Source organism: Pteronotus mesoamericanus, unplaced genomic scaffold (assembly GCF_021234165.1).
Source record: "Pteronotus mesoamericanus isolate MK-2021 breed Mesoamerican mustached bat unplaced genomic scaffold, CSHL_Meso_final scaffold_165, whole genome shotgun sequence".
Taxonomy (NCBI): Eukaryota; Metazoa; Chordata; class Mammalia; order Chiroptera; family Mormoopidae; genus Pteronotus; species Pteronotus mesoamericanus.
This window is the reverse complement of record NW_026555307.1, coordinates 7,840,717-7,867,426: the sequence shown is the minus strand read 5'-3', so window position 1 is coordinate 7,867,426 and position 26,710 is coordinate 7,840,717. Positions and strand designations below refer to the sequence as shown.

The window sequence follows — 26,710 nt, the reverse complement described above, 5'->3', positions numbered from 1 at the left end:
CTGCATTTCTGTGACCATGTGTGATTGTATGTGTGAGATTTTTGATGTTACTTCTGAGAATGTGCTGTAGAAAAGATCGGACTGATAAGAGAATGGAGTAAGAGTATGATAACATAGCGTGTGTGACAGACCATGAGGATCAGATTAATGAATGTGGGTTTGTGTTGGAATTCTTCCCTATGCTATCTGATTAGAAAACATCTAGTGTGTGCCAGATGCTTTTTGAGACACAGAGAAAATAAATGTACAAAGTTTTCAAGTACAATATTAGCGAGTGGAAGTGCAATCTCTAGAGGCTTAATATATGTGTAACTGGATAACAAATAGAAATCTGGATGCACAAAAGGGAATGAAGAGCACCAGAGACAGGTTACAGGGTACACATGTTAGACTTTTTAAAAATTATTTAAACCTCACCAAAAGATAAATTATTATTAAAACAAAAATAAAAACAATGTAGTTTACAAGCAAATTGTATGAAAACAATAGCACAAAGGCCAGGAGAAGAAAAGTATATGAAAATAAACTACTATAAGTTTCTTCTATGTGAAGTAATATCACTTGAACAGACACTGTGATAAATGAAATATACAAACTCTAAGCCCTAAAACAACTATTAAACTAACAATAGGTTATAGTTAATAATCTAAAAAGGGAGATAAAATAGATTCATAAAAGCAGTTGGAAAAAGGAGAAGGGAACAAATAACAAATGAGAAACAAATCACAAGATGGAAGGTTCATAACAATCATTAAATATAAATGATCTGAACATCCCAATTAAGAGGCACTGAGTGTCAGATTGGATTTTAAAAAAAGCACAACCCAATCATATGCTGCCTAGGGGAAATTCACCTCAGATTTAACTCAAAAGGTTAACAGGACAAGGATGGAAAAAAGATAAACCACAGTAACGCTGTGTAAAGAAAGCTGGAACAGGAGTTCCAAGATCTGCAGAGTAGCTGGATACTCAGTCCACTTGCTCCCAGCTCTGGACTGGACTTGCAGCTAAACTTGAAAAACCAGTTGAAGTGTAGATCATCTAAAAGGAGCACAGAAGTTAGCCAGAAGGAGACTGGTAGGAGGGGCAAGGACACGGACAGGATGAGCCCCTTCACCAAGTAGCGGCAAAAGGGTGACATTGTGGCTGCAAAACTTTCCTCTAAGCGTGTGGGATATCAAACCCCATGAAGGGATCCCCAACCCAGAGCAGCAGAAATGGGACTGGGAGCCCATGTAGCATTGCGAATCAGTGGGAATTCCGTCAAACTGGGAGACTCCAACTGCACCATCCCAGGGAAGAAACGCATCTATGTCACAGCACCAGCCTGGAATATTCTCTGTGGTGTATTACTGCTAGAGAGGCCATGCTGCCATGATCAGGTCCTGCACAGGGGTCTGGTTGGTACACCCAGCAGTGACTGTTCTGGAAAAGCTTTGGGCAGAGAGCTCGTTAGTGACTAAACTGTGCGGCTTAGGAAAGAGATTTGGTCTCACACAAATCAAGCGCATAGACAGTGACCCTCCCCCCGACCTGTTGAACTGCTCCATCTGCAATGTCCTCCCTGGGTTCCTAGGCACAGCGACATGGCACCGCACTGGAATTTTCAGCCTGTCCTGCTCAATTTGACAGCATGGGGGAGCCAGACTTTTGGCCCATTCTGGGTGGAACTGAGAAGTTTGACCCCACTCTGCTGTGACAAACCATGCAAATAGAGGAAATGACGAAATTCGAATGATGAAAGAGACTAATTTTGGGCACCCCTTCTTCTTTGGCAGAGTGGGAGTGTTAGGGAGCCACACAGAGTTGGATTTGGGGGACTGTTTCTTCTGGGGAGGCTCCTGTCTGGGAGTTAGATGTGCAAGTTCTGCGCTCTGGCTAAATTATGGGAAAGCAGAGCCAAGTTCCCCTGCAAGTTCAGCCTATGCTGCCCCCACAAGGAAGGAGAAGAAGTTCCCTCCACCTTTGCTACAGGTTGCAGACACCACCCCCAATGGGAGACTCTTTGAATCAGCCCAGCCAGGTCCCCCATATGCCTGCTAACTGCAGTTCAGTGGGGAAAAAGAGGGCAGCTCAGAGGGCAGACATTCAAAATGAGAGACCCGAGCCAACTTCTGGGCTCTTGAGGCCCCACCTGCCATACTACTAGGGACTCCTCCCTCCTGACGTCAAGAAAAAAAAAATCTGAGACAGACTCAAATGTGTGGCTCAGGGTGGGGGAACACACCCATCATATTCCCTGACATCTGTAAGGCAACTTCCCTTTCTGGGAGATCCAATGGCCCCACCATCCCTATTCCACTTGAGGCTCTTTCAGAGACGGAACCTTTTCAGTAATTAAGTGTGGTAGCTTGCTGACAGGTGAAGACTGGCAAAGACAGATCATATTATCTTGGGACATTTGCTTAACCACCCCTGATTCCCATGCTGGTAAAAGCCATCCTTGGAGTACAGCTTGGTCCTTCCTGTGAACAGCAGAGCCCAGCAGAGGCAGCTGGGAACAGTGAATCATTTGTAGCTTCAAACACGTTGTCAAGGGCCAGATGTGGACAATGTCCGACATTGGCTTACACCAGAGAAACTCCTAGGAGGCCAGGAACAAGCACACCAAGTGGCCAGGTTCGGAAAACATCAAAACGACACAAGCTTCATGCATGGCATATAGAAAGGGAGATTACAGCAGGCATCGGAACTGGCCAAGGTGAAGTACAACTTTTTCTTTTTTATTCTTATTTTTACTTTTCTATTTCATTTTTTCTTCTTTTTATGTTTCCTCTCTCTCTTGTTCCATTCCTTATTTTATTTTTAAATATATATTTTATTGATTATGCTATTACAGCTCTTTTTTTCCCCCACCTTTTTATTCTCCTCCACCTGCATTGCCCAATCCCACCAGCCCACCAGCATTCCCCATCTCCTTAGTTCATGTGCATGAGTCGTACATATAAGTTCTTTGGCTTCTCCATTTCCTATACTATTCTTAACCTCCCCCTGTCTATTTTGTACCTACTATTTGTGTTGTTTATTCCCTGAACATTTTCCCCCATTCTTCCCCCTTACCCTGATCTCCATTTCTAGGATTCTGTCTCTGTTCTAGTTGTTTGCTTAGTTTGTCTTTGCTTTTTTTTTTTTTTTTAGGTTCAGTTGTTGATAGCTGTGAGTTTGTTGTCATTTTACTGTTCATAATTTTGACTTTTTTTTCTTAGATAAGTCCCTTTAACATTTCATATAATAAGGACTTGGTGATGATGAAATCCTTTAACTTGACCTTATCTGGGAAGCAGTTTATCTGTGCTTCCATTCTAAATTATAGCTTTCCTGGATAGAGTAATCTTGGATAGAGGAATCTTCATGACTTTGAAAACTTCTTGCCAGCCCCTTCTTGCCTGTAAGGTTTCTTTTGAGAAATTAGCTGACAGTCTTATTGGAACTCCTTTGTTGATAGCTGTTTCCTTTTCTCTTGCTGCTTTTAAGATTCTCTCCTTATCTTTAATCTTGGGTAAGTTAATTATGATGTGTCTTGGTGTATGCTTCCTTGGGGCCAACTTCTTGGGGACTCTCTGAGCTTCCTGGATCTCCTGGAAGTCTATTTCCTTGGCCAGATTGGGGAAGTTCTCCTTCACTATTTTTTCAAGTAATGATCCTCATGATTCAGATGTTGGATCATTTAAAGTTGTCCCAGAGGTTCCTAAGCCTCTCCTCATTATTTTGGATTCTTGTTTCTTCACTGTTCCAGCGTAATGTTTATCTGTTCCTTCTGCTCCTAATCATTGATTTGAGTCCCAGTTTCTTTCCCTTTACTGTTCCCTGTATATTTTTCTTTATTTCACTGTGCATAGCCTTTGCTTTTCCCTCCATTTTGGGACCATACTCAACCAATACAGTGAGCATCCATATTACCAGTGTTTTGGTGTTTTGAACTGTGCATCTAATAGGTTGGCTATCTGTTCATCACTTAGTTCTATTTTTGGAACTTTGATCTTTTCTTTCATTTGGGCCTTATTTCTTTGTCTCAACACACCTGTTTCCATGGGTGGGGGAGAGCCTAGGTATTTGCCAAGGCAGAGAAACCCAGGTCTCTGCTCTGTGATGCTGTGTGTGAGGGAGGAGTCCGAGAGGGAACAATGCCTCTTGCTTGGCTCTCAGCCAGCTTTCAGCCACTTCCCCTGCTATCCACAAGGAAATTGGGCCCTTTTAGTGCTGATTCCTGGGTGGGTGCATTTGTGTATGTTCTAGGACCCCATGGGTCTCTCTGGTGGACTCTCCTGTGAGGTTGGGAGTTTCTCCTGCTGCCGCAACCAGCACAGGTTTTTACCTTAAGAGGTTTTGAGGCTTTTTTTCCCAGGACCGGAACCCTGAATTGCATGGTCTTTCTCACTCCCCAGCTGTTCCTTTAGTTTATCCTCATGCACATGTGGGACCGCCCAGTCCAACAGCTGCCTGCCTTGCCATGAGTCTTCTCTGTTCTGGCTGCCAGTCTCCGCCCCTCCTACTGGTCTGGATGAAACATTCTCCTATAGCTCCTTGGTTGCTGGAATTTCATACACTTCTATTTTCTGGCAGTTCTGGTCTTTTTTTGTTTTTTAAATTTGTCCTTCTTTTGGTTGTGCGAGGAGGAAAAGCACATTGGCCTCCACCTCCATCTTGGCCAGAAGTGCTATTTTTTCTTTTTCTTTTATTCCATTTTCCTTGTTTCCTTTTCCTAGTATTTATATAATTTTTTTTTGCCATCTCTCATGTCCTCTCTTTTCTTTTTTTCTTATTTTTTCTCTTGTCTTTTATTATTCTTTTATTTTCTTTTACGTATTTTTCTTTTTTTAATTTATTTACTTTTAGAGAGGGAAAGGGAGGAATGAAGAGGGAGAGAAACATCAATGAATGATTGCCTTTCACACCACTCAACAGTGGACCTGGCCTGCAACCCAGGCAAGTACTGGGAATTAAACTAGCAAATCTTTGGTTCTCAGGCTGCCACTCAATCTTCTGAGCCAAAGCAGCCAAGGCGGGATTTTTTTTGTTTGTTTCTGTTTTAATTTATTTCTTTAATTGTTGTTCAGTTAAACAATTGTTCCCATTTTTCCCTTGTTGGACTCCCCTGCCACATCCAACAGCTGCTCCCTAAAACAATCTACACCCCATTGTTCTTGTCCATGGGTCTTTTGTACATGTTCCCCTTCGTTCCCCTTGTATTTCCCCCACAACCTCTATGGGTCACTGTCAGTTTTTCTTTATTTCCATGGTAGGAGTTCCTTATTTCTTTCTGTGCATAGTATTTCTTTGTTTAAACATACCGAAGTTTTTTGATCCACTCATTTATGGATTGGCACTTAAGTTGTTTCCAGCTCTTGGCTATTGTAAATAGTGCTGCTATGAACACTGGTGTGCACAGGTTATTTTGAATTGGTGTTTCAGGAGTTTTAGAATATAATCTCAGAAATTCTTTGGAATTGCTGGATCAAAAAGCACTTCAATTTGTAGTTTTTTGAGGAAATTCCATACTGTCTTCCACAGCGGCACCAGTCTGCATTCCCAACAACATGGTACTAGGGTCCCCTTTTCTCTGCAACCTCGCCAGCACCCATTGTTTGTTAATTTGTTTATGATGGCCATTCTGACCAGTGGGAAGTGGTATCTCATTGTGGTTTTAATTTTCATTGCTCCTATGGCTAGTGATGATGAGCATCCTTTCATGTCTCTGGGCCCTGTGTATGTCCTCCGTGGAGAAGTGTCTGTTCAGGTCCTTTGCCCATTTTTTAACTGGATTGTTTGTCTTCCTGGAGTGGAGTCATGTGAGTTCTTTATATATTGTGGAGATAAAACCCCTGTCTGAGGTATCATTGGCAAATATATTCTCCCATACTGTTGGTCTCTTTTTCATTTTCCTGATGTTTTCTTTAGCTGTGCATAAGGTTTTTAATTTGATGTAGTCTCATGTGTTCACTCTTTCCTTTAAATTCCTTGCTCTAGGGGACATACTGGTGAAAATATTGCTGCATGGGATAGCTGAGATTTCACTATGTTCTCCTCTAGGAATTTTAAGATGTCATAATTTATATTTAAGTTTTTTTTACATCTTGAGTTTATTTTTGTATATGGTGTAATTAGTGGTCTAGTTTCATTTTTTTTTTTTTTTGCATGTATGTGTCCAGATCTCCCAACACTATTTATTGAAGAGAATATTTTTACTTTATTTTATGCTTCTGCCCCTTTTGGCAAATATTAATTGACCACAGAGACTTGGGTTTATTTCTAGGCTCTCTATTCTCTTCCATTGACCTATGTGTTTGTTCTTATGCCAGTATCAGAATGTTTTGATTAGTGGCCTTGATATCAGGTATTGTGATCCCTCCTACTTTGTTCTTATTTTTCAAAATTGCTGAGGCTATTGGGGGTTATTTTTGGCTTCATATGAATTTTTGAAATATTTGTCCTATATCTGTGAGATACATAATTGGTATTTTAGTAGGGATTGTGTAGAAATTATAAATTGTTCTGGGTAGCAGGGACATTTTAATGATGATAGTTCTTCTAATTCATGAACACATTATACACTTCCATTCATTTGTGTCTCCTTTAATTTCCTTCTTCAGTGTTCTGTAGCTTTCTGAGTACAGAACGCTGTACCTGGTTACTTCCTTGGTTAAGTTTATTCCTAGGTACTATATTTTTCTTTTTGCTCCAGTAAATCAGATATTTTTCCTGACTTCTGTTTTCTGGTATTTCATTGCTGGTGTACAAAAATGCCTTTGATTTCTGAATATTGACTTTGTAGTTTAGCATCTATGTTCATCAGTGATGATGGCCTGTACTTCTGTTTCTTTGTTGTGTCTTTATCTCTTTGTGCAATTATGATGATGCAGGCCTCATAAAAAGACTTTGAGAGTTTTCCCTCTTCCTGGATATTTTGGAGTAGTTTGAGCAGGATTGGAGTTAGCACTTCCCTAAATGTTTCGTAAAATTCTCCTGTGAGGCTACCAATTCAGGGTTTTAAGGTGCAGGGAGTTTTTTGATTGCTTCTTTAATTTCACTAGCAGTTATTGATCTATTCAGGCTCCTGGCCTCTTTCTGGTTCAGTTTAGGAAGATTATGTGTTTCTAGAAATTTGTATATTTCACCCAGGTTTCCAAATTTCTTGGCATATAGTTTTTCATAGTAATTTAATACAATCCTTTGTATTTAATTGTATTTGTTGTAACTTGTTTTGTTTCTGATTTTATTTATTTGGGTCCTCTTTTTTTTCTTAATGAGTCTTGTTAAAGGTCATTTTGATATATTTTTTTATCTTTTCAAAGAATCAGCTCCTGGATTTATTGATCCTTTGAATTGTTATTTCAGACTCTATGTGATTTAATTCTGCTCTGATCTTGATTATTTCCTTCCTTCTTCTCACTCTGGGCTTTGTTTGCTGTTGTTCCTCCAGGTCTTGTAGTTGTACAGCTGGGTGGCATATTTGAAATTTCAAATGTTTCTATCTTGTAAGGTAGGCCTGTATTGTTATGAACTTCCATCTCAGGACTGCCTTTGCTCTTTTCCATAGGTCTTGAGCTTTGTGTGTTCATTTCCTTTTGTTTCCAGAAAGTTTTTGATATGTTCCTTGATCTCATTGTTAAACCTTTAATTGCTTAATAGCATATTATTCAGTCTCCATGAATCTGATTACTTTTGAGGTTTTTCCTTTAGGTTGGTTTCTAGTTTCAAGCCATTGTGATATGAGAAGATACTTGATATGATTTCAATTTTCTTGAACTTGTTGAGGCTTGTTTTGCTTCTTACCATGTGGCCTATCCTTGAAAATTTTCCATGTGCATTTGAAAAGAATGTATATTTTGCTGCTTTCGGGTGAATGTTCTGTATATATCAGTTAAGTGCATTTGATCTAGGGTGTCATTCAGTGCCACAATATCCTTGTTAATATTTTGCTTGGAAGATCTCTCCATTGTTGACAGTGGGGTGTTAAACTGCATTACTATAATTGTGTTGCTGTCTGTATTTTTCTTGATGTCCTCTGAGATTTTCCTTATATATTTGGGTGCTGTTGGAAATTGTCCCACCTGGTTTCAGGGACTATAGTTTTGCTAACATGCAAGAGGGCCCCAAGGCTGCAGCTGAGTATGGAGGCCTTGAGAAAACAGGCCACTGAGAAGATATAACCAGTCCCCCGGGCAGGGGCGCAGCCCCTTCCTCCCTCACATCACCTTGCTTGGCCCTGGACAGTTGCATAGGAGCCATCAGGGAAGCACTTGGGGGACACAGATCAGGGGCAAAAGACTCTTGCCCTTCAGCTTAGTCATGGCCAGAGTTGTCATTCTATCTGAAAGAAGTCTTCTTATCTCTTTTTATATTATTTTATTTTTTTTAATTTTTATTTTTTTGTTCAAATACATTTGTCTCCACCTTCCCACCACCACTTCCCCCTCCCCCCTCCCCCACCTCCTTACCTCTGGCTTTGCCTCTCTCCACTTTGGCTTTGTCCATTGGTCCTTTATACATGCTCCTTGACTTCACCCTTCCCTTCCCTATACTCGCCCCCTACCCCAACTCCTTCCCTCTTGATTCTGTTAGTTTCTTTTTTCTTTCAATATTGCTGGTTATATTTTCCATGTTTGTTTGTTTTATTGGTTAGGTCCACTTATACATGAGATAATATGACACTTGTCTTCACCCCCTGATTTATTTCACTTACCATAATGCTCTCCAGTTCCATCAATACTGTTGCAAGGGTAGTAGTTCTTTTTTTGTTTCTACTGTATAGTATTCCATTCTGTAATTATACCATGGTTTTTTTTAAATTTTATTTTAATTTATTTTTTCAAATACATATGTCTCTGCCTACCCCCCACGACTTTCCCTTGCCCTCTCCCTCCTTCCCTCCCTCAGATTTTCCCCTTTGGTTTTGTCCATGAGTCCTTGCTATATGTTCCTTGACTTTCCCCTTCCTTTCATTTTCCCCGCCCCCGCTACCTCCTTCCCTCTTGTCTCTGCTAATTTCTTTTCCTTTCAGTGTTGCTGGTCTTATTTCGCTTGCATCTCTGTATTTTCGGTTAGGTTCCGCTTATAGGTGAGATCATACGGTATTTGTCTTCCACCCCCTGGCTTATTTCACTTAGCATGATGCTCTCCAGTTCCATCCATGCTGTCGCGAAGTTTAGTAGTTCTTTTTTTGTTTCTGCTGTGTAGTACACCATTATGTATATGTACCATAACTTTTTGATCCAATCATCTACTGATGGGCATTTAGGTTGCTTCCAACACTTGGCTATTGTAAATTGTGCTGCTATGAACATTGGGGTGCATAGGTTCTTTTGTATTGGCGTTTTGGTGTTCTTAGGGTATAGTCCGAGCAGGGGAATCACTGGATCAAAGGCAGTTCCATTTTCAGCTTTTTGAGGAAATTCCGCACTGCTTTCAACAGTGGCTGCACTAGTCTGCATTGCCATTAACAGTGGACTAGGGTTCCCTTTTCTCCATAGCCTCACCAGCACCTGTTGTTTGTGGATCCATTTAAGATGGCCATTCCGACCGGTGTGAAGTGGTACCTCATGGTAGTTTTGATCGGCATTTCTCTGATGGCTAGTGATGCTGAGCATCCTTTCAAATGCCTCTGGGCCCTCTGTATCTCCTCCTTGGAAAAGTGTCTGCCCAGGTCCTTTGCCCATTTTTTGATTGGATCGTTTGTCTTCTTGGAGTAGAGTCGAGTGAGTTCTTTATATATCTTGGAGATCAAACCTCTATCTGATGTATCATTAGCAAATATATTTTCCCATACGGTTGGCTCCCTTTTCATTTTGCTGATGTTTTCTTTCGCCGTGCAGAAGCTTCTTATTTTGATGAGGTCCCACTTGTTTATTCTTTCCTTTATGTCCCTTGCTTTAGGAGACATATCAGTGAAAAAATTGCTGCATGGGATATCTGAGAGTTTCCTGCCAATGTTCTCCTCGAGGACTTTGATGGTGTTGTGACTTATATTTAAGTCTTTAATCCATCTTCAGTTTATTTTTGTGTATGGTGTCAGCTGATGATCCAATTTCAATTGTTTGCATCTAGCCGTCCAGCTCTCCCAACACCATTTCTTGAAGAGGCTATTATGGCTCCATTTTATGCTTCTGCCCCCTTTGTGAAATATTAGATGCCCATAGAGACCTGGGCTTTTTTCTGGGCTTTCTATTCTCTTCCACTGGTCTATAGGTCTGTTCTTGTGCCAGTACCAGATTGTTTTGAGTATAGTGGCTTTGTAGTAGAGTTTGATGTCCAGTATTGTGATCCCTCCAACTTTGTGTTTCTTTCTCAAAATTGCTGAAGCAAACGGGGTCATTTATGGTTCCATATAAATTTTGAAATGTCTATTCTATTTCTGTGAAATATGTCATTGGTATCTTAATAGGGATTGCATTGAATCTATAAATTGCTTTGGGTAGTATGGACATTTTCATGATATTAATTCTTCTAATCAATGAGCACGGTATATGCTTCCATTTATTTCTGTCTTCCTTAATTTCTTTCTTCAATGTTGTATAGTTTTCTGCATACAGGTCTTTTGTGTCTTTGGTTAAATTTATTCCTAGGTACTTTATATTTCTTCTTGCTATATCGAATGGTGGGTTTTTTTTTCTGATTTCTTCTTCTACTATTGCATTGCTGGTGTACAAAAATGCCTTTGATTTCTGAATGTTGACTTTGTATCCTGCTGTTTTGCCAAATTCACTTATTAGGTTGAAGAGTTTTTTGGTAGAGTCTACAGAGTTCTCTATGTACACTCTCATGTCATCTGCAAACAAGGATAGCTTTACTTCCTCCTTTCCTATTTGGATGCCTTTTATCTCTTTCTCTTGTCTGACTTCTCTGGCTAGGACTTCCAATACGATGTTGAAAAGAAGTGGTGAAAGCAGACATCCTTGTCGTGTTCCCGATCTTAGTGGGAAAGCTTTCAGTTTTTGCCTGTTGAGCATGATGTTGGCTGTAGGTTTCTCATATATGGCCTTTATTACGTTGAGGAATGCCCCATTTATTCCCATTTTGCTGAGTGTTTTGATCATAAATGGGTGCCGTACCTTATCGAATGCTTTTTCTGCATCTATGAGATGATCATATGGTTTTTGTCTTTTCTTTTATTTATGTGATGTATCACGTTTACTGATGTGTGTATATTGAACCATCCCTGCATGCCTGGGATGAATCCCACTTGATCGTGGCAGATAATCTTTTTAATGTATTGCTGGATGTTGTTTGCCAATATTTTGTTGAGGATTTTAGCATCTATGTTCATCAGTGAAATAGGCCTGTAGTTTTCTTTCTTTGTAGGGTCTTTATCTGGTTTTGGGATCAGGGTGATGCTGGCCTCATAGAAGGAGTCTGGGAGTCTTCCCTCCTCTTGGATTTTTTGGAATAGTCTGAGAAGGACAGGGGTTAGCTCTTCCTTAAATGTTTTGTAAAATTCTCCTGGGAAACCGTCCGGCCCTGGGCTTTTGTGTGCCGGGAGTTTCTTGATTACTGCTTCAATTTCCCCAGCTGTTATTGGTCTCTTCAAGCTTTCTGTTTCTTCCTCCTTCCCTGTTGGAAGATTATACTTTTCTAAAAATTTGTCCATTTCATCAAGATTTTCAAATTTCTTGGCATATAATTGTTCATAGTAGTTTCTTACACTTCTTTGTATTTCTGTGGTATCAGTTGTTATTTCTCCTCTTTCATTTCTGATATTATTAATTTGGGTCCTCTCCCTTTTTTTCTTGATGAGTCTGCTTAAAGGTTTGTCGATTTCATTTTTCTTTACAAAGAACCAGCTTCTGGATTGGTTGATCCTCTGAATTGTTCTTTTCATCTCTATGTCATTCAGTTCTGCTCTAAACTTGACTATTTCCTTCTTTCTCCTGGCTCTGGGATTTATTTGTTGTTGTTTCTCCAGTTCTTGAAGTTGTAGTGTTAGGTCTTTTATTTGAAATGTTTCTATCTGTTTTAGGTAAGCCTGTATTGCTATGAAGTTCCCTCCCAGGACCGCCTTTGCTGTGTCCCATAGGTTTTGGACTGTTGTCTGTTCATTTTCATTTGTTTCCAGAAATTTTTTGATTTCTTCTCTTATCTCCTTATGGACCCGTTCATTGTTTAATAGTCTACTGTTTAGTCTCCATGAGTTTACAAGTTTTTGAAGTTTCTCTTTGAGGTTGATTTCGAGTTTCAAGGCCTTGTGGTCTGAGAAAAAGTTTGGCATTATTTCAATTTTCCTGAATTTGCTGAGGCTTGCTTTGTGTCCTATCATGTGGTCTATCTTTGAAAAACTGCCATGAGCATTTGAAAAGAATGTGTATTTTTCTTCTTTGGGATGTAAGGTTCTATATATGTCAGTTACGTCTCTTTGATTCAGTGTGTCATTCAGCGCCATGATATGTTTATTAATGTTTTGTTTGGAAGATCTGTCCATTTTTGACAGTGGGGTGTTGAAATCCCCTACTCTCAGTGTGTTGCTGTCTATATCATTTTTGAAGTCATCCAACAATTTCCTTATAAACTTGGGGGCTCCTATATTGGGAGCATATAAGTGTACAAAGTTGATGTCTTCTTGATAGATTCTTCCTTTAAGTATGATAAAGTGCCCCTCTGGGTCTCTCTTTATGGCCTTTGTTTTGAAATCTACTTTGTCTGATACAAGTAGGGCAACCCTGGCCTTTTTCTCATGCCCATTTGCTTGGAACATTTTTTTCCATCCGTTTACTTTCAATCTGTGTAGGTCTCTTGCTCTGAGGTGGGTCTCTTGTAGGCAGCATATGTGTGGGTCATGTTTTCTTATCCATTCAGCTACCCTGTGTCTTTTGATTGGGGCATTTAGTCCATTCACATCGAGAGATATTACTGATAGAAACTTACTCATCTTTTCTCTTCGTACCTGTGTTCCTCTCTCTCTCATTCTTTTCCTTCATCTGCTTAAACCACTCCCCTAGCATATCTTGGAGTGCTGGTTTGGTACAGATGTATTCTTTTAGTCTTCTCTTGTCTGGGAAACTCCGTATTTCCCCTTGTATTTTAATGGAGAGCCTAGCTGGGTAGAGCAGCCTTGGCTGTAGGCCCTTGCTTTTCATGGCTTGGAATATTTGTTGCCATTCCCTTCTGGCTTGTAGTGTTTCTGTTGAGAAGTCAGCTCCTAGGCATATCGGGGCCCCCTTGTATGTTACTTTCTCCTTCTCCCTTGCTGCCTTGAGGATTCTCTCTTTGTCTTTGACAGTTGCCATTTTAATGATGATGTGTCTTGGAGTGGACCTCTTTTGAGTCCCTCTTGAGTGGGGTCCTCTGTGCCTCCTGGATCCATGAGAGCCTTTCTCTCCTCAAATTGGGAAATTTTCCATCATTACTTTTTCGAGGAGGTTTCTATCCCTTTCTCCTATTCTTCTCCTTCTGGGATCCCTATTATAAGGATATTATTGCGTTTCAGGTTGTCCTGCATTTCCCTAAATGCTTCTTCATTCTTTTTGAGTCGTTTTTCCATTTCTTGTTCCTTCTGGTAGCTTCTTTCTACCTTATCCTCCATCTCACTGATTTGATCCTTGGCTTCATCCAGCCTGCTTTGGATTCCTTCCACTGTGTTCTTCAATTCAGAAATGGTATTCTTCATATCCTCTTGTGTCTTCTTGATAGTTTCTATGTCCTTTTCCAGGCTGATATAGTTTGCTGTAAGATCCTGATAGTTTCTCTGCAGTTTCTGATAGTTATCTTTGAGCTGGCTGAGCTCATTGAGCTTCCTTAGAACCAGTCTTTTGAATTCAGTATCTGATAGTTCCCTTGCCTCTATTTCATTGAGCTCTCTCTGTGTGGAGTCCCCTTTTCCACTCATTTGGGGGAACTTCTTTTTCTTCCCATTTTTGTGAGAGTCTGTTAAGTATTTTTGTCCTTTTCTTTCTGGGCCTGCCTCTGATGATGTCAGTTGTTGACCCTATAAGACCTTGGGTTGTTTGTTTGAGCCTCCAGGAGTCTAATGTCTGTGTCTGACTCCTGCTTGGGGCAGCTCTGTGACCCCTTCGGTCAGGGCTGGGCTATTTTTTGGGATGTCACTGCACTCTCACCCCAGCTCCTTGAGTGCGCTGCCGGCGCCGCAGGATTCTCCGCCGTCCTGGGCTCGCATGCGCTTGCCCCAGACCAGGGGGCTTATTTGCGACCTTGCATACTCAACTGGCCCCCTGGCCAGCCAGCTCCCCGGCACTGGTCAGTTTAGGGTCTTCTATTGTGTGTTTTCCCCTCTTTTGGCTCTTTGGGTGCGTTGCTTGCCGTCGCCAAATGGGGACAACGGAAATGGGAGGAAGTCAGCTCCAGGACTCTCCGGTTAATCTTGTCTCTGGTCTCTCCTCCAGGGAGGCTGGGCAGCTCTGTGACCCCTTTGGCCGGGGATCTACTAATTTTGTGGGTCACTCCGCAATCACGGGTGGGCGGGTCAATTTACGCCTGCCCTTGCCACTCTGTGCATTCTCTCACAGGCCGTGTTGGTGCCAATCTGTGGGAGACCTTGCTGGCGGATGTAAGCGTTCGCCAGCCCCCGCGAGTAACACACGCTCGCGAACTCTCCCCGGTCACTCAGCGCAAGTGTGCGCACCTGAACTCGGTGTGTCTGGGGTGTCTGTGTGCTCTCGGCTTTTGGCTCTTTGGGGGTGTGGCCTCTTCCCACGCAATGGAGACTTTGGCAAGGAGAAGGAGTAGGGACTCCCCAGTTCCTCCTCCCACTCTTTCCCCAACGCTTCTGTTTCTGGTCTCTCCTCAGGGGTCTCTGGGCAGTTCTGTGACCCCTTCGGCCAAGGATCCACCACCTGTGCGGCCCGTGTTTCAATCGCAGGCCATTTGGTTCCTGCGTGCCCCTCTTCTGCCTCTTTGGGGGCATGCCTTTCCATCCCACAATGGAGACTTCCGAATGGGGAGGGAGTCAGGGCTCCCTGGTTCCGCCTCCCTTTCTTTCCCCAATGCCTCCGTTTCCAGACTCTCCTCAGGGGCCTCTGGGCAGCCTGTGACCCCTTCGGCCAAGGATTCACCCCCTGTGCGGACTGTGTTTCAATCGCAGGCAGTCTGGTTCATGCGCGCCCCGCTTCTGCCTCTTTGGGGGCACGCCTTTCCAGCCCACAATGGAGACTTCCGAGCAGGGAGGGAGTCAGGGCTCCCTCGTTCCTCCTCCCGTTCTTTCCCCAATGCCTCTGACTCCAGTCTCTCCTCAAGGCTCTCCCAGCCACTGTGCACTCAGTCCCCCAGCTTACATGCACAAGCTGTGTGCGGAGTGCACAAAAGGCAGGTTAACTGATTCCTTATGCCTGAGTGAGATGGTAGCTGCAGAGTGGGATGTGCATTATCACTGGGGCTCCACCGGCCCCAGTTTTCACAAAGTTTTCCTCACCAGTCTTTTCCCAGGCACCAGCCCACCCTGCTGCCGCCTCTACCCAGAGATCAAGGAGGGTGGCGGCCACTGCAATTTTTGCATTGGCCCTTTAAATGTCTCTTTGCATCCCCAGCTGCCTGTCTCTGGGAGAGAGCACCCCTAAGCTTTTCGGGGTTGCGTTTTGTCTGCGTGTTTTCCGGGTTTTAGCTGCTGTAGTCTAGAGGTCCCTGTTTATGATTCAGACCCTGCTCTTCTAACTGGCTGTTTCAATGTCCCTCTGGTGCTGGTGCCCATGGGCGCCCATCCCACCCTCACAAGCCTTCACCACACTTCTCACCCATTGGGATGTGTGAGAGTTGAATCCACTGTCTGTCCACGGCTCCAAGGCTCCTCTCCCACTATCGTTCCATTGTTTTCCAGGTGATTACTCCACTATTTAGTCGCGATTCCAGTTTTGTCTTGGGAGGAGGTCAGCATGACTCCCATTCACTCCTTCGCCATATTCCTCTCCCCCTGTCCCACGTAAATTTTTTAAATGTCTGGTCTATGTCTGTGAAATACACCATAGGTATTTAAATAGGGATTGTGTTGAATCTATAAATTATTTTGGGTAATATTGACATTTTGATGATGTTAATTCTTTCAATCCTTGAACACAGTATATGCTTCCATTTATTTGTGTCTTCCTTAATATCTATCTTGAGTGTTGTGTACTTTTCTGAGTACAGGTCTTTTACCTCCTTGGTTAAGTTTATTCCTAGGTACTTTATTTTTCTTGTTGCTATAGCAAATGGGTTTTTTTCCCTGATTTCTGCTTCTGATATTTCATTGTTGTTGTACAAAATGCCTTTGATTTCTGAATATTGATTTGTATTCTGCTGTTTTGCCAAATTCACTTATTAGGCTGAGTAGTTTTTTGGTGGAGTACAGGGTATTCAATGTACAGTATCATGTTATCTGCAAACAATGACAGTTTTACTTCCTCATTTTCAATTTGGATGACTTTCATTTCTTTTTCTTGTCTGATCATTGTGGCTAGGACTTCCAATACTATACTGAATAGAAATGGTGAAAGTGGACATCCTTGTCTTGTTACCTATCTTAGTGGGAAAGCTTTTAGTTTTTACCCTTTGAGTGTGCTGGCTCTAGGTTTTTCATATATGGCCTTTATTATGTTGAGGTATGCCCCCTTTATTCGCACTTCACTGGGTGTTTTTATCTTTAATGGATTCTGTACCTCATCAAATGCTTTTTCCGCATGTATTGATATAATCATGTGATTTTTGTCTTCCCTTTGTTTGTGTGATGCATTATGTTTATTGATTTGTGAATACTGAACCATCCTTGCATCCCTGGGATGACTTCCAGTTTATCATGGTGGATGAACTTTCTAATGTATGGCTGGATGCAGTTTGCCAATATTTTATTGAGGATTTTAGCATCTATGTTCATCAGCGATATTGGCCTGTAGTTTTCTTTCTTTGTGTGTCTTTATCTGGTTGTGGCATTAGGATGATGCTGGCCTCATAAAAAGAGTTTGGGAGTCTTCCCTCTTCTTGGATATTTTTCCAATAGTCTGAGAAGGACAGGGACTAGCTCTTCCTTAAATGTTATGTAAAATTCTTTGCGAAACTGTCTGTTCCAGGGCTTTTGTGTGCTGAAAGTTTTTTGATAACTGCTTCAATTTCACCAGCTGTTATTGGTCTGTTCAGGCTTTCTGCTTCTTCTTCATTCAGTGTTGGAAGATTATATTTTTCTACAAATTTGTACATTTCATTGAGGTTTCAAGTTTCGTGGTGTATAATGGTTCATAGTAATTTCTTACAATACTTTGCATATCTGTATTATCAGATGTAATTTCTCCTCTTTCATTTCTGATATTATTTATTTACATCTCTCCCTTTTTTCTCCATGATTTGCTTAAAGGCTTATCAATTTTGCTTATCTTTTCAAAGAACCAGCTCCTGGATTTGTTGATCTTTCAAATTGTTCTTTTAGTCTCTATTTCATTCAATTCTGCTCTGATCTTGATCATTTCCTTCCTTCTACTTGCTCTTGGCTGTCTTCGTTTTTGTTTCTCCAGTTCTTGACAATGTAGAGTTAGGTTGTTTCTTTGAAATGTTTCTATGTCTTTTAGGTAGGCCTGTATTGCTATGAAGTTCCCTCTCAGAACTGCCTTGGCTGTGTCGCATAGGTTTTGGACTGCTGTGTGTTCTCTTTCATTTGTTTCCGGAAACTTTTTGATTTCTTCATTGATCTCATTATTGACCTATTCATTGTATAAGAGCATGCTATTCAGTCTCCATGAGTTTGAATGTTTTTTAGTTTTTTCCTTGACATTGGTTTCTAGTCAAGCCCTTGTGGTCTGAGAAAATGTTTGTTATGATTTCAATTTTCTTGAATTTGTTAAGGTTTGTTCTGTGTCCTATCATGTGGCCTATCTTTGAAAATGTTCCATGTGCATTTGAAAAATATGTGCATTTTTCCTCCTTGTGATGAAAGGTTCTATATATATCAGTGTAATCCATTTGCTCTAATGTGTCATTCAGTTCCACAATATCCTTTTTGATATTTTGTTTGGAAGATCTACCCATTGTTGACAGTGGGGTGTTAAAATCCCCTACTCTCAGTGTGTTACTGTCTATATCTTTCTTGAAGTCCTCCAAGATTTTCCTTATATATTTGGGTCTCCTATGTTGGGTGCATATAGGTTTACAATGTTTATGTCTTCTTGATGGATTCTTCCTTTGAGTACTAGAAGTATCCTCCTGGGCCTATTTTTTACAGACTGTTTTGAAACCTGTTTTGTCTGATATAAGCATTGCTACCCTGGCTTTCTTCCTGTTGATTTTCTTGGAATATTTTTTCCATCCCTTTACTTTCAGTCTGTGTAGGTCCTTTGTGCTGAGGTGGGTTTCTTTTAGGCAATATATATATGGGTCATGTTCTCTTATTCATTTATCTACCCTATGTCTTTTGATTGGAGCATTTAGTCCCTTTACATTTAAAGTTATTATTGATAGATACTTATTCATTTTTTCCCTTTTTACCTGTACTCCTCTCTCTTTCACTCTTTTTCTTCATCTTCTTAAAGCAGTCCCTTTAGTATATCTTGCAGTGCTGGTTTGGTGGAAGTGTATTTTTTTTAGCCTTCCTTTGTCTAGGAAACTCCTTATTTTGCCCTCCATTTTAATTGAGAGCCTTGCTGGGTAGAGCAGTCTTGGTTGCAGGCCTTTGCTTTTCATTATGTGGAATATTTCTTGCCATTCCCTTCTGGCTTGCAGTGTTTCTGTTGAGAAGTCAGATGCTAACCATACTGGGGTTCCCTTGTATGTTATTATGTTTCTCCCTTGCTGTCTTTAGGATTCACTGTTTGTCTTTGATATTTGCCATTTTAATGATGATGTGTCTTGGAGTGGGCCTCATTGGGTCCTCTTGAATGGGATTCTCTCTTCTTCCTGGACTTGTGTGACTTTCTCTCCTCCAATTAGGGAAGTTTTCCATCATTACTTTTTCAATCATGTTCTCTATCCCTTGCTCCTCTTTTCCTTCTGGTATCCCTATTATATGGATATTTTTATGTTTCAGGTTGTCCTGCGTTTCCCTCAATGCCTCTTCATTCTTTTTGAGTCTTTTTTCATTTTCTTGCTCTTTCTGGGAGCTTTTTTTAACCTGTCCTCCAACTCACTGATTCGGTCCTCAGCTTCATCTAGCCTGCTTTTAATTTCTTCCTCTGTGCTCTTTAATTCAGAAATTGTATTCTTCATTTCTTCTTGCCTCTTATTGATAGGTTTCTATGTCCTTTTTCATGCAGTAAGTTTCTTGTAGTTTCCCTGTAGTTTTTGGTAATTCTCTCTGAGCTCACTGAGATCATTGAGCTTCCTTGTGACCATTGTTTGGAACTCTATATCTGATAATTTACTTGCCTCTACTTCATTAGTTCTCTTTCTGGGAATTCCTCCTTTCCCCTTGATTGGTGGGTGTTTCTTCATCTTCCCATTATTGTGACAGTCTTCTTTATTTTGCTTCTGCTTCTTAAATTGATGTAGCTTGACTTCCTGACTTTGTGGTGTGAACTTCTATGGAAGGAGACGGCTGTTTTTTCTTTCTGAGTCTGCCTCTGATGATGCTATATGTTGGCCCTGTCTGACCTTAGACAGACTGTTCCAGACTTCCAGGACTCTACTGTTTGTGGTTGTCTCCTTCAGTTGTTAATCTAGTCATTCTGCCCTCAGCAGTCAGGCCTAAGCACCACAGGGCCAGGGAAGAGCCTTCTAGGGGAGGGGCTATTGTGTCCTTTCACATTGCTGCTGCTGAGGGGCGTGGTCTCTGCCTGAGCAAGATGGCTGCTGCCATCTGGGGAATAAGTCAGCACTGGGATCCTGCCAGCTACTCTCTCAGTTCTCTCCCCAAAGCCTCCTTCCTCAGTCATTCCTCAGGCATATCTAGCCTACTCTGACCCTGCCTTTGCTGGAGTCCAGGGTAAGTGGCTGCAAACAAAAATTATGAGCTGGTCCTTTAAAAGGCCGTTTGCATCACCTGCTGCTGATCTCTAGTCAAGAGCAACCCTGCCACTCACTTTTTGCAGCTGGCTGTTTTCTGTGTACTTTTAGGGCTCCGGTGCTGTAGGCTGGAGATCTCCATTTATGTTTTAGACCCTACTCTTCTCAGGAGGATCCAACTGGCCATTTAAGTATATCTCTGACGCTGGTGCCCATGGGCACCCTGCCTGCCTTCTTGAGTCTTCACTGTACTCCTTACCATTCAGATTGTGCCAAAGCTGATTCCTCTGTCTGTCTGAGGTTACAAGGCTCCTCTCTCAATATTGTTCGGTTGTTTGTTCCAGGTGATTTCTTCACAATTTAGCTATAATTCTAGATTGGTCCTGGGAGGAGGTCAGTGTGACTTCCATTTACTCCCTAGAACATTTCAAAACTTTATATGGAAGCATAAACAACCCCAAATAACCGCAGCAATTTTGAGAAATAAGAACAAAGTAGGATTCACAATACCTGACATTAAACTATATTACTAGGCCACTGTAATCAAAACAGTCTGGCATTGACATAAGAACAGATACATAGATCAATGGAACAGAATAGAGAGCCCAGAAATAAATCCATGTCTCTATGGTCAATTAATATTTGCCAAGGGGACAGGAGCATAAAATGGAGTAAAAATAGCCTCTTCAACAAATGGTGTTGGGAGAGCTAGACAGCTACACGCAAGAAAAAAAAAAAAAGAAAGAAAGAAAATTACCACCAATGTACACCATACACTTAAATAAGCTCAAGATTGATAAAAGACTTAAATATAAGTTGTGATACCATAAAAGTCCTAGAGTAGAACATAGCCAGGAAAATCTCAGATAGCCAATGCAGCAATATTTTTACCAATATGTCCCCCAGAGCAAGGGACATAAAAGAAAGAATAAAGAATGGTACATCAAATTAAAAAGCTCATGAAAGGTTAAGAAAAAAAATCAGCAAAATGAGAAGGGAACTACCCATATATGAAAATATATTTGCCAATGATACCTCAGACAAGGGTTTGAGCTCCAAAATACATAAAGAACTCACACAACTCCACACCAGGAAGACAAACAATCCAATTAAAAAATGGGCAAAGGATCTGAACAGATACTTCTCCAAGGAGAACAGAGAGCCCAGAGACATATGAAAGGATGCTCAGCATCACTAACCCTCAGAGAGATGTAAATCAAAAGCACAATGAGATACCATTTCACACCAGTAAAAGTGGCTATCATAAAAAAAATCAACAAAAAATGAGTGTTGTCAAGGATGTGGAGAAAAGGGAACTCTAGTACACTGTTGATGGGAATGCATACTGATGCAGTCACTGTGGAAAACAGTTCAGAATTTCCTCAAAAAACTACAAAAGGAACTGCCTTTTGACCCAGCAATTCCACTGCTGGGAGGGATTATATACTAAGAATTCTGAAACACCAATTCAAAAGAGGCTACGCACCCCAATGTTTATAGCAGTGTAATTTATAGTAGTCAAGTACTCGAAACAGCCTAAGTGCCCATCAGTAAATGAGTGCATCAGGAAACTGTGGTACATTTACACAATGGAACACTACACAGCAGAAAGAAAGATGGAGCTCTTACCTTTCACGACAGAATGGATGGAACTGGAGAGTATTATGCTAAGTGAAATAATCCAGGTGGTTAAAGGCAAATAACCATATGATCTCACCTAGAAGTGGAACTTAAACAACAAAACAAATAAGTGAGAAATATAGAACCAGAGACACCGAAATAAAGAAAAATTGACAATAAGTGGAGGAGAGGGAGGCAGGGGATAATGGGTTAAAAGAGGAAAGGGTAAGTCAAGGAACATGTATGAAGGATCCATGGACAAAAAAAACAGGCAGTAGGGATTGAGTGTGGAGGTTGGGGTGGGTGGGGCACGGGAGGATGGTGAAGAGAAAACGGGAACAACTGTAATTCAACAGAAACAATAAAAAAAAGAAAAAAGGAAGTAATTAAAAGAAAATAATCAGTAAAATGTAACAAGAAAATTAAAAATAGGACTACCATATGACCCAGCAATTCTTCTGGTTATTTAACTGAAGAAATCCAAAAAACTAATTCAAAAAGATATATATCCCTGCTATGTTCTTTGCAGCATTATTAACAACAGCCAAACTATCAAAGTCATCTAGTGTCCATAAATACACAAATGCATAAAAAAGAGTTGGTATATATATGATGGAATATTACTTGGCCATGAAAATAATAAAATTTTGCCATTTGCAACAGCATGAATGGACCAAGAGGGTATTAGAGAAAGACAGATATCATACAACTTCACTTATATGTGGAATCTGAAAAACAAAACAAACAAACACAATAGAAACAAACTCATAGATACAAAGAACAAACTGATGGTCACCAGATAGAAGGGGACTAAGACTGGGTGGAAAAGGTAAAAGGGATTAAGTACAAATTGCCAGTTATAGAAACAGTCCCATGGATGTGAAGTACAGCATAGGGACTATAGTGAATAAAATTATAATAACCATGTATGGTGTCAGATTGGTAATATATTTGGGTGATCACTTTGTAAGTTATATAAATGTTTAACCACTATGTTGTATGCCTGAAACTAACATAACACTGTATGTGAATAGCAATTGGAAAATAAATTAATTAAAAAATAAAACATCTTGATCCAGTCTATAAAATCTGAAGTTAACTTCCAAAAACACATATAATCTACCAAATATTGGATTTTCTAACAGCTGGCCAAAGAAAATCTTTTTTTGTGAATTTCATAGGACATTCTGCAATACTGTTTAGGCAAATTTTTAGTCATATCATTGGTATTTTGGTCACATGGAGGATAAAAATGAGAAAGAACAAGAGTTCAAAAAATACTTAGAACTCTGTTTGAAAATAAAATTTTAATCTCAAATGAGCTTAATCGTATATAAGTAACATGACATTTATTTGCAAGATATACATAATTAAAAGAAGGAATCAAGAAAACATATCCATCTCCCTTCATCTTCAACTTTCTAGTTGAAAACAGTAAAAAGGTAAAGAGTCTATGGCTTTGGAGATTTCACATTCCAGTTTGTAGGAGAACGATTGAGCCATGGCATCCTGGCAACCGTGCATTACAACACAAAGGCCACATGTGCAAGCCTTAACTGCAGTGGATATTAAGTCTTGGCACAAAGTTCTATGATATTCCCATAAGCACACAGAGGTTTAGCAAGTGCCACTACAAGAACATTTCTCACTTGCCTCCCTATTCCCCTGCAAAGCTGTCACCAGAAAGTTTCTGATGAGATCTCAGGCTTGTTACCTAGCCCCCTTCAGGGTAGAGTTAGGGGCTATAAAACTACTTAATTGCAGCATGAAACTGACTGTCAGCAACAGCATGTTCTAGTGTGCATGTTGCTGTCATCTGGCCCCTTTTGTTTTGGTGTTGCCCTGCACAAGGACATTGGTCCTAGCCTATTATTACTTTGCTTTCATTGTTTATGTAAATAAAGAACTCTTCAAGTTAAAAAAACAAAACAAAACAAAAAAACCCCCCTGTGCGCTGGCTGGTGTTGCTCAGTGGATTGAGCATTGTGTGGCCAAAGGGTTGCTGGTTCAATTCCCAGTCAGCGCCCTGGGCCCAGTCATGCCTGGGTTGCAGGCAAGGTCCCCAGTAGGGGGCGCATGATAGGTGACTACACATTAATGTTTCTCTCCCTCTCTTTCTCCCTCCCTTCCCCTCTAAAAATAAATAAATAAAATTAAAATAAAACCCTGAATCATAAATAACTGGAAAATTTAAATATACCAATCAACAGTGAAGAAAATAAAATAACCATCAAAAACTTCCCAAGAAGCAAAAGTCCAGGACCATATGGCTTTACCAGTCGATTATACAAAACAGTCAAAGAAGATTTGATACCTATCCTTCTCAAACTCTTCCAAAAAAAAAAAAAAACACTGAAGAAGAGGCAATACTTCATAACACATTTTATGAGGCCAACATAACCCTGATACTAAAACCCAGCAAGGATAATACATTTAAAAAAAAAAAACCTATGGGCCAATATATCTGATAAATACAGGTGTAAAAATCATAAACAATATACTAGCAAATTGAATACAACAATACATTAATAAAATAATACATCACAATAGACTGGGATTCATTCCAGGGAAACAAGGATGATTCAATATATGTAAATTGATCAACATAATATACCACATAAACAAAATAAAGGCTACAAATCTTATGTTCTTATCAACAGATGCAGGAAAAGCACTTGATAAGATACAACATCCACTTATGAATAAAAAGCTCAATAAAATGGGAATAGAAGGAAGTACCTCCGCATAATGAAGGCCATATATGACAAACCTTCGGCTAATACTATACACAATGTTGACAAACTGAATGCTTTTCCTCTAAGGTCAGAAACAAGACAAAGATGTCCACTCTCACTGCTCATACTCAACATAGTACTGAGTCCTAGCCAGAGCAATCAGGCAAGAGAAATAAAAGGCATAGATATTGGGGGTGAGAAGTAAAAGTATCAGTTTTTGCAGAGAACATGATTTTTTTTTTAAGTACATAATTTTTTTTATTTTAATTTATTTTTTCAAGTACATTTGTCTCTGCCTATAGAAAACCCTAAAGAGTTCATTAAAAAAACTTGTAAAAACAATTAGCAAATACAGTAATGTTGCAGGTTACAGAATCAATGTACAAAAATCCATTGTATTCCTGTATATTAATGATGAAATTTCAGGAAAAAATGGAAAAACCATTGCTTTTGCAATTGTAATAAAAAGAATAAAATACCTAAGAATAAACTTAACAAAAGATGTGAAAGACCTGTATACTAAAAACTATGAAGGATTATTAAAAGAGATTGAAAAAACACAATGAACTAGAAAGATATCCTGTGTTCATGGATTGAAAGAATCAGCATAATTAAAACATCCATATTACTCAAAGCAATATACAGATTTAATGCTATCCTCATCAAAACCCAATGTCATTTTTCTTTTTTTATTATTGTTCAATTACGGTTGTCCCCATTTCCCCCCCATTAGTCTACGCTGCCCTACATCATGAATATGTCTCCTAGAGCAAGAGACATAAAGGAAAAAATAAACAAATGGGACTACATCAAATTAATAAGCTTCTGCATGGCTACAGAAAACACCAGCAAAATGAAAAGGGAACCAACCATATGGGAAAATATATTTGCCAATGATACCTTGGACAAGGGTTTGATCTCAAAATATATAAAGAACTCACATGAGTCCACACCAGGGAGACAAAATAATCCAATTAAAAAATGGGCAAAGGACCTGAAAACCCAATGGCATTTTTCACAGAAATAGAATGACAACAACAAAACCCCATCAGATTTGTATGGAGCCACAGAAGACCCCAAATAGCCAAAGAAATCCTTAGTGAAAAAGAGCAAAGCCAGAGGTATCATACTCCCTGACTTCAAATTTTACCCCAAGGTTACAGTATTCAAAACAGCATGATATTGGCAGAAAAACAGACACAAGAGATCAATGGAAAAGAATTGAAAGCCCAGAAATAAACCCATATATATATGGGCAAGTAATTTTTTAAAAAGGAGCTAAAAACATACAATGGAGAAATGTGATACTCTTCAAAAAATGGTGCTGTGAAAATTGGAAAGACACATGCAAAAGAATGAAACTCAACTACAGTTTGTTCCCATATATAAGAATTAACTCAAAATGGATCAAAGGTTGAAAAAATAAACAACAAAGAAAACATAGGCACTAAACTTATGAACTTTGGTCTTATAGAGGATTTTATGAATTTCACCTGAAAGAAAGGGACATAAAGGCAAAAAGAAATCTATGGTACTAAATTAAACTACAAAGCTTCTCACAGCAAAAGAAACTGCTAACAAAACAAAAAGGCCACTAACCAAATGGGAGAAGGTACTTGCAAACAACAGCTCTGACAGGGGTTAATACCCAAAATATATTAAAAAAAACCTCATACAACTCAACACCAAACAAACAATCCAATTAAAAAATGGGCAGACAACCTGAATAGATCCTTATCTTAAGAAGACATAGAAACGGCCAATAGATATATGAAAAAATGCTCTACTTCACTAGATATTAGAGAAATGCAAATTGAAACTACAATGAAGTACTACCTCACACCTGTCAGAATCGCTATTATCAACTAGACTGGTAATAACAAGTGTTGGAGAGGTTGTGGAAAAAAAACCTTCACTGCTGGTGGGAATGTCATCCACTATGAAAAACATTATGGTGGTTCCCCAAACAATTAAAAATGAGTTACTATATGATCTAGCAACTCCTCTCTAAGATATCTACCCCACAATATTTGAAAACATTTATTCACAAAAATATATGTACCCCTATGTTCACTGCAGCAATATTTATAGTGGCCGCAGCTGGAAACAACCAAAGTGTCCTTTGACAGGTGATTGGATAAAGACGTGGTACACAACACAATGGAATACTACTCAGCCATAAGAAAAGATGAAATAGTGCCATTTCGGACAACATGGATGGATCCAGAGAATATCATGCTAAACAAAATATGTCAGACAGAGGTTAAGAACCATATGATTTCACTCATATGTAGGATATAAAACTGAAAGCAACAAATAAGAAAACAAGCAAAAGCTCATAGACACAGAAAACATTATGGTAGGTACCATATGAAAGGGAGGTGGGGGCAGAAGTAAACGGTAAATGGCGTAAAATATATGACAGAAGATAATTTGACTTTGGGTGGTGGGCACACTATGCAATACACAGATCATGTGTCCTAAAAATGTACACTTGAAACCTATACAATCTTATT

General features: G+C 39.9%; 1 protein-coding gene across 1 annotated transcript in view; it reads right to left on the bottom strand.

Moving 5' to 3' along the window:
* Positions 1 to 26,710, bottom strand: part of LOC129083212 (zinc finger protein 420) — a 367,495-nt gene that overhangs the window by 116,846 nt on the left and 223,939 nt on the right. The window contains exon 7 of the mRNA XM_054589068.1: positions 21,906 to 21,914. Coding sequence (XP_054445043.1) covers positions 21,906 to 21,914 — 9 coding nt within the window. The remainder of the gene's footprint in view (positions 1 to 21,905; positions 21,915 to 26,710) is intronic.